Source organism: Pithys albifrons, chromosome 4 (assembly GCF_047495875.1).
Source record: "Pithys albifrons albifrons isolate INPA30051 chromosome 4, PitAlb_v1, whole genome shotgun sequence".
Classification (NCBI taxonomy): Eukaryota; Metazoa; Chordata; class Aves; order Passeriformes; family Thamnophilidae; genus Pithys; species Pithys albifrons.
Window position 1 is genome coordinate 23,715,035 of NC_092461.1, and position 13,032 is coordinate 23,728,066.

At 38.3% G+C, this 13,032-nt stretch overlaps 1 protein-coding gene across 2 annotated transcripts in view; it reads left to right on the forward strand.

Moving 5' to 3' along the window:
• Window positions 1-13,032, forward strand: part of TENT4A (terminal nucleotidyltransferase 4A) — a 59,482-nt gene that overhangs the window by 24,173 nt on the left and 22,277 nt on the right. For both annotated transcript variants that reach the window (XM_071553659.1, XM_071553660.1), the window contains exons 8-10: window positions 3,252-3,378; window positions 11,312-11,412; window positions 11,664-11,836. In XM_071553659.1, coding sequence (XP_071409760.1) covers window positions 3,252-3,378; window positions 11,312-11,412; window positions 11,664-11,836 — 401 coding nt within the window. The remainder of the gene's footprint in view (window positions 1-3,251; window positions 3,379-11,311; window positions 11,413-11,663; window positions 11,837-13,032) is intronic.

Below are 13,032 nucleotides of genomic sequence, written 5' to 3' on the forward strand. Positions count from 1 at the left end.
AGTAGCTGTTTATACTTGATCTTTGTATATAGTCCGATGTTTCATCTTGAGTTAGTGTGCTAGGACAGAGTAGTGAGAGGAAAATTATTCCCTTAGCATCATCCAAAGGAAGGAATTTCTGTAAACATCTTGTAGCTGCACCATTGCAGTTTCTCAAAGCAGTTGTCCTTTTTTTGATGTGTAAAAACTGGAAGCACTTATTTCGGGGAACTGCAAAGCCAGGCACTCAGAATTCTATTCACAGGAATATGTTGGAACAGAGCGAATGATACCATCTTAGAAAAAGTTTGTGTGGAGTTGTTCTAGCAGTATCCTGACTTGGAGGACATAACTTTGGTTGCAGGTGACAAATTTTTAATCTGTGGTTGTAAAACAAGCTTGGCACTTGAGCAGCAGACTGTTAGGGAGACTTCCTATGTTATGCCTTTGGGAATCGGGTGATTATCAGGGTCCTCCAGTCATTTCTGATGCTCAGAACAGGAATGATTTTGATCTTGTTTCATAATGACAGTGGTGAGAGTAGTTAAAATTGTCACTCTAACACAGTTTAAAACTTGGAGTTCCACCTTTACTGCTCCCTTTCCTCCCATTCCATGTTCTGTATTCTGAATTGCTGTGGGCACTAATGAAAGTTCTAAACCTTAAATTCAATGCGTTTTCTTCAAAGAGTGACTCTAACTTGGAGGACTTAAGTTTCATGTTGCTTACTTCTGCATCTTGATAGATCACAAGTACAGGAAGTAATTAGCTTGGCGACAACTGTTGGAATTGTCTCTTGTGTTAATGGCTGCCCAAAATTATTGATTGCAGCTTGTCAATATCTGCTGTTTGTCATTAGAACCTGCAAATAAATATATGTGTGTATAAAACATATGTTTCTAAACAATAATATTGAAGCTAGCATCTGAAAGAACCTCTTTAATGCTGAATCTTGCAAAAAGGTTAATAGCTTAACATAAATGGATCTGCTTCAGCGCTAGATCATGGTCTTACCTTTACCTGTGTTCTTAAAACTGCTTTAGATAAAGGAAGGCTACCTGGTAGAGTTGTAATACTGATAGTGAATAATGAAAACTTTGGGCACGTGCCTTTAGGGATGAAGGTGTTGTTAGAAAGAATAAGGATTGAATTATACATGAAATCACACACCATTATCTGCTAATGTACATCTGAGGAGTAAAGTATGTCTTTTTTTTTTTAAGGAGCACATATGGGTTACATGCTTTAGGTGATTAGTTTAGATTGTGACAAAAGAAGGATGCTCAGTTGTGTAAGACATAACTCTAGGGAGAGTGACCTTGCAGAAGAAAATGTAAATATACAATCTTTTGACTTCAATAATATGATGCTTTCTTGATTGGGTACAGCCATCTCTGCACTGACTTGGCTGGTGCAATTCACGGCACCTCCAGCTGCAGTGCAAGTCAGAAGCTCTCTAGACTATATAATTGATTAAGACTTGTTTATTTGGACACTTCTATGAATAAAATACAGGTGCAGAGTGAGGCAGTCCAGGAAACTACCCATGAGCTCTTCTGCCTTTGTTCTCAAATCTGCTTCAATAGAGAGAATGGCAACTGCTGCTGAACACAAATGTTCTGCCTCTGAAAAACCTATACTGAATTAATCATTACTTTTCTAGTAGAATTAACATTTTTTTGTTCTGATTTGACCACTGAAATACCTTTGTCGCTTTTCACCTGCCTTTGGACTAAGTCCTTTGTGAAGTCTTCTGTGAAGAATACTCCTCTAGTTTCACTGTCCTAAGCCCACACTGATCTCTGCTTCTACTTCAGAAGGGAGTCCAATAGTAAATAAACCATTCGGAGAGGTTGCTGTAATTCTGAGCCTGGTAGCTGCTGGATACTCCAGCGGTGCATTCAGAGCAAGATACTCAGTTACTTCAGTAAACAGGAAGTGTTTCTTGATCAGTTTTATTTGACTGTGTAAATTACTGGAAAAGTTCTGTTTTCCCAAAATGCTTTTATGTTCTCAATTCGTTGTCATTGATTGTGCTTTTCTGTTACAGTGGCATAATGTTGGAGGATCTTGAAGGGTTAAAATGTGTTGTCAAATAGTAAAGTCAAGACTGTTTTTTTTTCTCCCTGGATGATAGATCTCAACATGTTTGTCTGTAATGGCTTGCTGGACGAAAGAGTTAGGAGAGTGAAGAGTTTCTCCAAAGTCAAATTCAGCCTCATTTTATTCAGTCCTCCTCTGTCCTTTATCCATGAATTTTCAAAGCAGATTTTTCATTAATTTCTTTTAATCATGGGCCTTAATCTGATTTTCAAGCTTAAAAGATTCATGTTCAGTGGTTCATCCCTCTCCAGTGTTCTCACAGCATTTCACACATCTTTCTGAAGGAGGGAACCTTTCACTGTAAGCAGTTTTCTACCCACTCAAGATCTAGTCTGTATTTTATTCAATTTGAAGGAAGTTTTATTTGTATTTCTTAAATTGAATGCTGACAGTGAACTTTTGGTGTCTGCTGCCAAATATTTCAACAAAATACCCCAAGTGTTTCATGCTAGTAAAAGCAAAATCTTTCTAGGTATTTAATTGGAGACCAATTCTTGTACGTTTTCACTGATACAGAGACTATACCGTGTCCTTAACTTCTCCAGTTCCTCACATGGCACTGGATTTGGAAGGAATTCTGGTTTAAATGTCACTCATGTCTAAAGAAGAGCAGCTGAGTGCACCACTAACTTGATCAAAAAACAGTGCTGTACAAACTTCTGGAATCGCCTGTGGTAGATTTTGTCAAACTGGTTTAGCCTGTGGAGATAAATAGTCTGTATGAGCTGGTTTATTAATCTCTAATTTTGATAAGTTTAAGTGGTGGTTGATGTGCATATATCTGACCCAATGAAGATAATGTGGTTGTACAAGTGTCATTTTAAGCCTGCAGAAACTCTGCTGGTGAGATGTGATGCTTTAAGCTTGGTAGGTTCACTCTTGAAAGGCAGCTATAAGAGCTTTAAGCTGATCTCTGTGCTCTGTTTCTTTCAGGTGCTGGTACATGACTGTTTTCAAAGTGGTAAATTGAATGCATAATGTTAAGTGTCATTCCTAAGGTTAAATTTTTGAGATAGGTACACTTAGTTGTTCCTGATGTGAGTAGGATGCAATAACCAGCCTGAACAGAGTTAAAGCTGTATTGTTAAAGCTTCTGAGTCCTCAGTGTGAATAATTTTATGTTTACTGATATTAAAAAAGATGATCTGATGACTGTCCCATTATTTCAGGAAACGATGTTGGCAGAAGTTCTTACGGTGCCATGCAAGTGAAACAAGTTTTTGATTACGCCTACATTGTTCTTAGCCATGCAGTATCACCACTTGCAAGATCATATCCAAACAGAGATTCTGAGAGGTAATTAGTCCACTTTTTAAATATCCATTTGTCTGTGTAATCAGTTAAGAATGTTTGGGTCTAGATCAATATAAGGGAATATTTTCTTTGTGCTTTAAATGTAGTTGTGCTGAAGTCTGTACAGAAACTTAAGCTGCCCAGGGATATGAGAGTGCAATGCCTCCATGTGCAGCACTGAAATTAAGAGAGTATGATAAAACCCAAGATGAATCCAATGTGAGATTCTCTTATTGTGAAAGGGAACCAGTAGATAATTGATCTTTCCTCAAACATTTCTGCTTAAAGTATTTCAAAGGAAGACTTTGCTGGTTTCATGTTTGGTACGATGTATGTCTGTAATATGGTGGAAAGAAATGTGTGTAATCAAATTCCTTGTTTAGACAGAAAACTAGACAATAAGGCTAAGAATTTCTCTAGTTCTTTAAGACATGACCCCAAAAGCTGTTTTAAAAGACCTGATATTTATTTAAAAATTAAAAGAGGAGTTAAAAGTATTATATATAAAAAAATATTAAAAGAATCAGTTTGGTTTCATTGTAATGTCAGGACTGCCATTAGAAGGAGCATATTTGTAGACATGCTATTTTTAGTGTAGTGCTCAGTGTTTTTCATAGAAACACTGTACAACTGGTACTTTCTCAGCTCTCACCTTTGCAACTTCTCTGTTTTTTGTAAGGGGAAGAAGGGAAAACATGAAAATGATCTTGATACAACTAAAAACTAGTAATGATGTAAACTTCCAGCATTAATGTCATGGGAAGGTGAAATAGTTTTCCTGTAGTAAGTTTACATCAAAGTAGATGGTGGATTTAAAACTGTCAGTACTTTATTAGTGCCCATGAATCCTCTAGGTTTTCAGTGGTTAAATTTATGAAAGTTGAGACTGCCCTGTGGTGGAGCTATGGGGGAAGTGGTGCAAAGCATTACTGACATTTGAGATAGATTAAGGGTCTGTCTGTTAAATGTGTATTGACTGGCAATTGTTGGTGCTGAATGATACTTTGTTCTTACCTAAGTATACAATAATTTAGGGATTCCTGAGGTTTTGCTTGTATGTTGGATCCTGGCCTCCATTAACTTCTCTGTTTCTCTGAAGGATATAGTAATGTTCTTATGAAATATCTGTATTTATTAAAGACATTAAAAGTATATTTGTAATGCATTTAATGGAAGCCTCAGGTGTTACCAATATATGCACTTCACATGTACTTGCACTTCTTACTAAATCTGGGCAAATGTTTGAATTTTGTCACAACTTCAAACCTGTGGAGCAGTCCCAAGCAGCATGTTCAGGTGTCCTGGTATGACCTGTCTGCAAGTTCTGCACTGTCTCTGCCAGTGATGTCTAAATTTCAGAACCTGTCCTGGCAGTGGCTTGCCATTCTGTCAGGAATGTCACAACAGGAACAAAGCCCTGTATGCAAATAGTTGCTTCAGCACCAGTTTTTTCAGTGCCAAAGGACCTGTAGGTGGAGGATGAGCTGTTTAGTAACAAGTTTGTGGCAGGACCTCAACAGTCCATGTTTGGAACTGAGGTTCTTGGTTAAACCTGATGTGCTTGAGTAATCTATGTGTGTTTGATCCCTCTTCCACCTGTAAGGCAGAATGGTCTATGCTCTGTATAAAGACTTTTCTGGTGGCCTGACCTAAAGCCTAACCTTCTAGGAGCCCTTGGTCCTGATCCATTTTTTTCCCTTTTCTAAACTTGATAGTGGTAAGTTGAATTGTAGCATAACTGTAAACAATGGGCTGCCTTTAAAACCAATAACATGATATTCTGCTACAGGATTGAGACTAAATGAGGAGTACTTGAAAGGATAAAAGTTGGACAAGGCTGAACTCCCCAGACTCACTTGAGTTTATTCACTTTTGTCCTAATTGGGGGTAACTTTTCTCTAGTTGGAATGGTTTGTTCTTGAACTGTCTGATGGGTTTGAATTCATATCATCTCTTCCCAGGGAAGGTTTCTGTGTACAGAGTTCAATTGTATAGATGTCAATGTCAGTAGATTTAAAATCTTTCTTGATGATTGTTACTGCTCTTTTCCTGGGTCTGTCCAACTCAAATTACCAACTATCTGAATTAATTTAAGGCTTTGTAGCCAGCTGCTCCTTCTGGTTTTCTCTGTGGGAGAAAAACATCAGCTTTTAGTCCTTTGGCACAGGCCTTTTCCCTCTCAGTGTTCTGTAGTAACAAGTCCCACAGAATGATAGAGGGTCCACTGAAATCACTCTTACCACAATCTTCATTCAAACTTCCAAATACAGCATATTAGGTGTAGTGGAGGTTGAAAGCTACCTTCTGACATGGAAAAGTTTTCTTCTGAGTGGGAACTGTTCAACTGAGTCCTGAAGATAATCCTTATAGCTACAGAAATTACCTTAACACTTACTTGTCCCCAGTCAGTCTCACCCATCCCATTTCAAGAACAGCTCAGGGGAGTTTGATAGACAGTTTGGTTGATTGTGTGAGAGCAAACAGCTTCCTGTCATCTTGGAAGAAGGAGTTTCCTGAGGAAAATGAGGAGACATTTTGAATCGGTACAACTTGTACTCAAGGTAAAGTTTGGTGTTCTGGTATCAGCCGAGATGATTGAAAATCATGATTGATTTCCTAATATTTAGGGCCACAGAGGCACGAGTCTAGCTTTAAAATACAGTTATGGACAGGATAGCTCCTTTTTAAAGATTAGTGTTGCTAAAGCTGTTCCAAGCACATACTATGGTCTTTGCCCAGGCTGTCTCTAGGCAAGAATAGCATGTCATCTTAAGCGTGCTAACTTCTTTTGTCTGCGGAGTGATATTGTCATAGAATCATTTAGATTGGAGAAGACCTCTGAGATCATTGGGTTCAGCCATTAACTCAACCACCACTGTGTTCATCACTAAACCATATCCTTCAGTGCCACATTTACGTGGCTAAGTCTCCCCTGGTGCAGCTTGAGACCATTTCCTCTTGTCCTTTCATTTGTTACCTGGGAGAAGGGACTGCCCCTCACCTGGTTTCAACCCCTTTCCAGGTAGTTATAGAAAGTAGTAAGATCTACCCTGAGCTGCCCTTTCTCCAGGCTAAACAGTCCCAGTTCTCTCAGCCACTCCTTGTAAGACTTTTGCTCCAGCCCCTTCATCAGCTTTGTTTCTCTTCTTTGAACAGACAGTTTCGAGTCTGACCATTTTTCCAGTTTTATTCTGTTTCTTGATAAACCACAGGAAACCTTAGCAGATATTTGGCACCGAGCTTTTGCTTATTAATTTGTTTTCTTTGAAACAGTGGTCTATCTGCTACCATCACATCCATGGCCTCTGTATTAAGGTGTAATCTCACATTATACCTTGTCTAGCCTAACTACCTGTGGACTGTCTCCTGTCAGCTGTGCTTTTCCTTCCTTCAGTCTGAATCTTACCTTGGATCAGATCTAGCAATCCTGTAGTCAGAGGGTCAGTCAGATGGACTCTGGTCTGACTGAAAACAATCTCAACACTTCTGTCATGTCAAGAGGTTGATCCAGTGTGTGACTGATGGGCAGATCAGAAGCAAGAGAAGCAGGAGTAGTTCATATTTGGGTCAAGAGTGAGAGAGTGGTATTGTACCATTACACAGCTGTAAGTTATGGTAATCTATGTGTGACAAAGGTGCATCCTTAGGTTAATATGTATGTTCTGCAGATCAGGATGTTGTCTGACATGCTGGTCTGTTGCATAGTTCAGAGATGAATGTATGCTCAGACTGACTCCCTAAAGAGCTGTGTAGTCATGTTTGGAAAGCAGAGGAGGTCATATGAAATGAGAATGAAAGGCTTGGTTCTGCTGTCATGTGCCCTTATATAAGTAGGACTTTGGAAGCTTTCTGTATTAATGCCAGACATGTGCAGGTGGATGAAGGAAAGGGACTGTTATGCCAGCAGGTCAGAGTTTGAGAAAGCCTTGGCAGGGTGTGCTACTGCATGTTTATAGTTATCATTTACAGATGATAGTCTTCAAAACAACTATAGTCTGAGCCATATATAAAGTTATCTTTCCATCTCTCCGCTTGGAAAGTTGTTTGGTCACTTCTTAGCCTACAGTTCAACTGATCTAACTGCTGACAAGGCTGTGTTAGGTTTAAGTTGCCACTGGTTGGCCAAAATAGTCCAGGGAACTCGGGGAGCTGTCAAAAGGAATGTTAAATTTGCCTGCTGGATCTGCTGACACAGAGAGGAGAAATGTGCTATCTGAAACAGGCCTTCTTTTGCTTCACATCTTGAATGGTGGTGGCTGTCACTAGAATGCAAACTTTCTCTTAAAAGATATCAGCCATGCTGGCTTTTCTTATGCAGGATGTTTGTCAGGGTAAAGGTTTAAGGGTGTACTTTTTAATCCTCATGCTCAAACAGATCCTTCTCAGGTGCTCCTTATTGTGCTTTTAGATTATATTACACTTTTAATACCTGGGGATATTTCAGTTACTTTGACTGTTCTTTCACAGACTTGGTGTTTTTTCGTGCACTGCTACTCACTTGTTCACGTGGAGCTTGACTGGAGCTTTACTATTTGATTTTACCGAATCTGATGTTATCAATCTGAACCTTTTAAGAGTGATCTTAAGGTTGATTTGCACAGTATTTTTGCTATAATGACAGCTAAAAAGTGTCCCTGTGAACCAAGGTCTTGCAGTGTGTAAAAAGAAGTTCTGAGTTCTTATAAAATAAACCAGTTATGTAACTAGCTTATTCCTGGTTTTCCTATATGGTAATATGGTGTTACAGTTTGAGTTGGCAAGATGCCAACTGCCTAGTACCCAGTCAAAAAGTCCACTCCCAGAGAAGAAGAGTGAGGGAAAACAGCAGAAACGAGGCTTTGAACACGGTGAGGTTTTTATATTTATACAGAAAAGAGGAAAACTTAACACAGAATATGAAATAACACATAGTGAAAGGAAACAACAGACTCACCAAGGTTGCCCCAGCTAACAAGCGAAATTTCAAACGAACCAAACCTCTTCCCCAAAGGGAACCTCCCAGCAAGAGGGAAAGAGGAATTAACAGGAATATGGTCACTTCCCTGGGTAAACAGCCACGCGGACCGGCAGCAGGGCCTAATCTCAGCAGTCAGGGAGTAGGAACCCTCCTGGTCAGAAGCATGGACCGAAAGAGACCAAAACTCCTCCCTCCTTGCTTGTTATACTCCCCGACACTTCCGGATGATGTCAGATGACATGAAATACCTCTTTGGCTGCTTAAGTCAGATGATATCTGTCCCCTCTAATCTACATCACATCCTTTGGGGCCTGCTAAAAACTGAGGCCTAAATGGGGGCCCCTGTGCTGACTAAAGCCAAAACTAGCACATATGGGTAAAAAAATCTTAGAGGCATCTTTCACAAGAGAGCAGCCTAATTTTATTAACCAGTTTTCCCATGTCTTCCAGACAAGAATCTTTGAAGAGTTGTGTCTTACACATCTGAAGAAATTCTGGCCTCAGTCAAATAAAAAGTGCTAAAAGTGATGTTTCCTCAGAATAAAGGCAGGGTAGATTAACAGGGTTTTTGTTCCTGAGCATTTTCAGTGTTGAAAACAGATCTGAGGATAAGTTTTAAATGCTTACTTTAAGAAATAATTATTTGAACCCATGGATATGGTTGAGTCCCATACATAGGAAATAGTATTCTTTGAGATCGGTATGTCATTTGATCACACTTGCTTCCTCGTTCTTTGCTTCTGCCTTAAGTATATGGCAATATAGCCACAGTCGCTTCAGTTTCTGATGTCTCATAATGAATGTTTTTAATTTTGCTGTACAAGCAAATTTGACCTTATAACTTAGTGAATTTCCTTTTTTTCTACCAAAAATGAGAGTTTAGGTACTCGATCTCTGCTTTTTGAAAGGAGCCTGGTGAGAGGACATATTCCTTGGTTCTGTATGTGCTATTCTGCCACAATTGTTGGTGTGGCAGTAGTTTCTCCCATTATAGCTATTTGATAGCAGGCATTTTTGGTGTTTCAGTCACTGGGTCTGATGAAAATTCCAGCCTGTACACCTGAAAACATCATTTTCCCTCCTGCTATATGGAATCACGACTCTTGATTTTTCCTTCTGGGAAAATACTCCAAGATGCTTCAGGCTTTGATTTGTTTCTGGGAAAGTACTCCAAGAAGCTTCAGACTTGATAAACTCCTTACCATAAGAGCTTGTGTTATTCAGTCTGTGTTCATTTTCTGGCTCAACTCTTTCTGAAGGCATTCACAGATGCAACTTTTTAACTGCAGATTTCCTTCCCTATCCTGGTGCTGAAGAGATGCAGCAGGTGCATGTTGAGTCCCATACTGACATTGGTTTCTTGGGAACTGCAGCTTTAGGACCAAAGCTGATTCTGTATAGTTTGGGTCATCCCTTGTCTTCATTCTGTTTGCTCTTGCTCAGCTTCTTTTTTGAGACTGAGGAACCAGAACTGCATTGAGTATTTCAAATGCTGTTACGGTATGGGAATATACATTAACAAAATGTAATCCTCTGGTTTATTTGTTCTTTTCTTAGTGTGCTCTACTTAGATATTGAACTGTGATTCCCAAAGAATTACCTGTTATAACGTAGATCTTTAATTGTAATCACACCTTTAATTCCTCATGTGAAATTCAAGATTTTATTTACATCATGCATCATTTTATCTACATTACATAAGTAGAAGGTGGATGACATGCATTCTGTCCTGGTGGCTCATCTGCAGCTGTCGGACTTGTAACTTAAATGATACTATTAGGTTCAATGTTTGCTTAAAATGCTGGACTGGCTTTTTTAGTAAACAGTGATCTGTCTTTAAAATTGGAAGACCAACATGGAGTGTGTGGTTTTTAGTCTTGCATGAAGTAATAATACTTATGACAGTAGGAGAATTAGTGACACTTTTCTAAGTGTTACTGTGAATAGTTAATAAAGGTAGTCTAAGGATTTGGATGTTCTACCTTTCCCATTATATTCTCAAATCAAAAGAAAATTCCAGTACAGGTGCAATGTATCTTTATGGTGTAAAATACAAAATAAACTTTAGTGTAACTATTGAAGAATCTCAAAACTAAAATAACATTACCTGCTCCAAGGTGGTAACTTTTCACAGTATGTTTTTGTACAACAGTAATTTCTTTATGCATCTTGAGCGTGGAGTTTATAGTCAGTGTTTCAGCCATTAGACTCTAATGAAAGGAAAGCTTGAAAATTCAGCTTTTAAACAAGAAGACAATTCCTACTCAAGAAGTACAATTCAAATAAGTGAATGTTCAGAAGCCATGTTGGAAAAACACTACTTTGATAACTGGTCACTCTTCACCAGGACCACATAAGCATTTTCTCTGAGCCTTTTACTGTTACAAATTGTTTAAAATTCTAACTTGCTCCAGTTTTGGAGCCAATCTGTTTCTTGTTTCCACTATCTCATGTTCCATGGTACTTCTGTTATAATTGTCAGGGTCTTAACACCTTTCGAGTAGTCTTGTAAGTCTGTAAGCAAGGATTATTGAAGGTATCTGTCTCCAGACAGTCTGTTGCAGTGTTGGGATATTTGTGTCTTCTGTGCATCCCATACCTGTTGTAGTCCAGATTCTGTGGAATAACTTTTTGTATGGAGAAATGCAAGAACTATAAGTTGTGTTTATTGAGTACACTGGTATCAGCATGTACATTTTTGATAATTAAGATGCATTCCATTTAGAAATACAGAGTACAAGTCTTACCTATGTGTCAGTGCTTGCATGTTGGAATGGTAGAAGAAAAATAATATACTAATATAAAAACTGTGGTGCTTCTGTGGATTAAATGGTGCACTAAAAACATGAAAGTTCAAAAGGATTCTTTGGTTAGGGGTGTCTTAAACTGACTTTTAGCATAATTTGGTTGCTTGTTAAAATGCTTGCAAATATGTAACCAACAGTCTTTGTTTAATACTTAATTGAAAAATTTTTTTAGCACATTAGGTAGAATCATCAAAGTGACCCAAGAAGTGATTGACTACAGGGCCTGGATTAAAAAGAAGTGGGGGAGCAAAATTAATTTATCACCTGAACTTGGTAGGTATAGCAGGAAACCGACTTAAATTTTTTTTTCTTGAATTTGATGTAATCAAAATACTCTTGCCTTGAAATTAATCATTCAGATATATAGGAAAAAATAAAAGGAACTCGTAACTTTCTAACCCAAGACTAGTTTTCTCTGAGCCTGTTTTTCAATTAGCTTGTTAAACTGCAGCTCCTCTTAGACCTCAAGGCCCATATGTTTGTATTCTGTGCTCTTAAATGATACTTATGTTTTCTCTTAACAGATAATAGGTTGAAAATAAGAGACCAGATAGCTCTCTGCAATGGAGAACAGCAACAGAACAGGGACTCTGAACCATCTTACAATCAACACCTGGCTTTGTCATTGGGCAGCACACAACAATTATCCTCTGGCTCATCTGCATCTTCTGTATCATCACTCTCCGGCAGTGACATTGTAAGCTTTTTCTTTTAATAGGTTAAAGTAATAAGAAGCAGAGTTTATCAGATGCTTCAAAGCCTCAACTGATACAACAGCACTTCGTGTGATACTATCCATAGGCTGCAGCAGCAAGTCAATAATGTCCCCTACTCAGAAAAATTATTGAAATCAAAATTTTTTTTCATTAAATTAAATAGGTCTTATTCCGTCCTAAATCTTTGCTACCCTTTGTGGTAGTAGTTAGATGTAATGAAATGTAACAACCCAATTTAACAGTAGCTCATTAAGTAGAAGAGTAGAAGTATGTTTTCATAAATCCTCCTATTAACCAAAATCTTCCACTGTCAAATTCTGATCCTTGTTTTCCACACCCAAAATTGAACATGAACGTCATATTGAGCTGTGAAGATGAATAACATTCCTTACTATTTTCAGCCAAGCAGTCAGTTCCTGTTTTAATGGTAACAGAGCACTCATGTAAAGTCTTGTTGTCAGCTTCCTTATTTGAAAGTAATTGCTGGGCTTTATTGTAACTTCCTAGAAGAGAAGGCTCCAGTCTCTTGAGGTATGTTCCCAGACTCTTAAGATTGTGTAAGGTGAGTTTTTTTCTGTCTGAAGTTAAATCATTGCAGAATTAGGTAGTGCAGATTCTAAAGCACAGCATGGCAAGGTGTGAGGTGCTCATTGTAAATCAACAGAAACATTCTGTCATAGTTAGAGACATTGATGGAACTAAATGTAGTATGCAGTCAGCTACAATAGTGAATAACTGGATGATGCTAAGAGAGGTCCAAATACCTATTTCTTGACTGCTTTAAAAAACTAGTCAAATGCAAAATTAAAAGTTGGAAATTGTATTCAATAACATTTTAATAACTTTTGAGGGACAGGCACCGCCTTTATATGTTCCAGTTACTTTCTGTAATTATTTTATACTACTGACTTCCTTTGTGTTGAACTGTCTCTTCACACCACCTTCAGTAAATATGGCAGATACTTTAGTTGCACATCTGGCTAATGGAAAAAGAACAGTGTAATGTTTGCCAGTGATACTATTAGCCATGCTTCTGGTTTAAGTGTATCAGGAGGCAAGATTTTGCTGTAATGAATTCTATGAAAAAATGCAAATATTGGCTTAATATCGTGCACTCCCAACATAATGGATGGTGAGTGGTTATGAACTCCCCTTAGTCCTATTTTGCTTAAGTGAA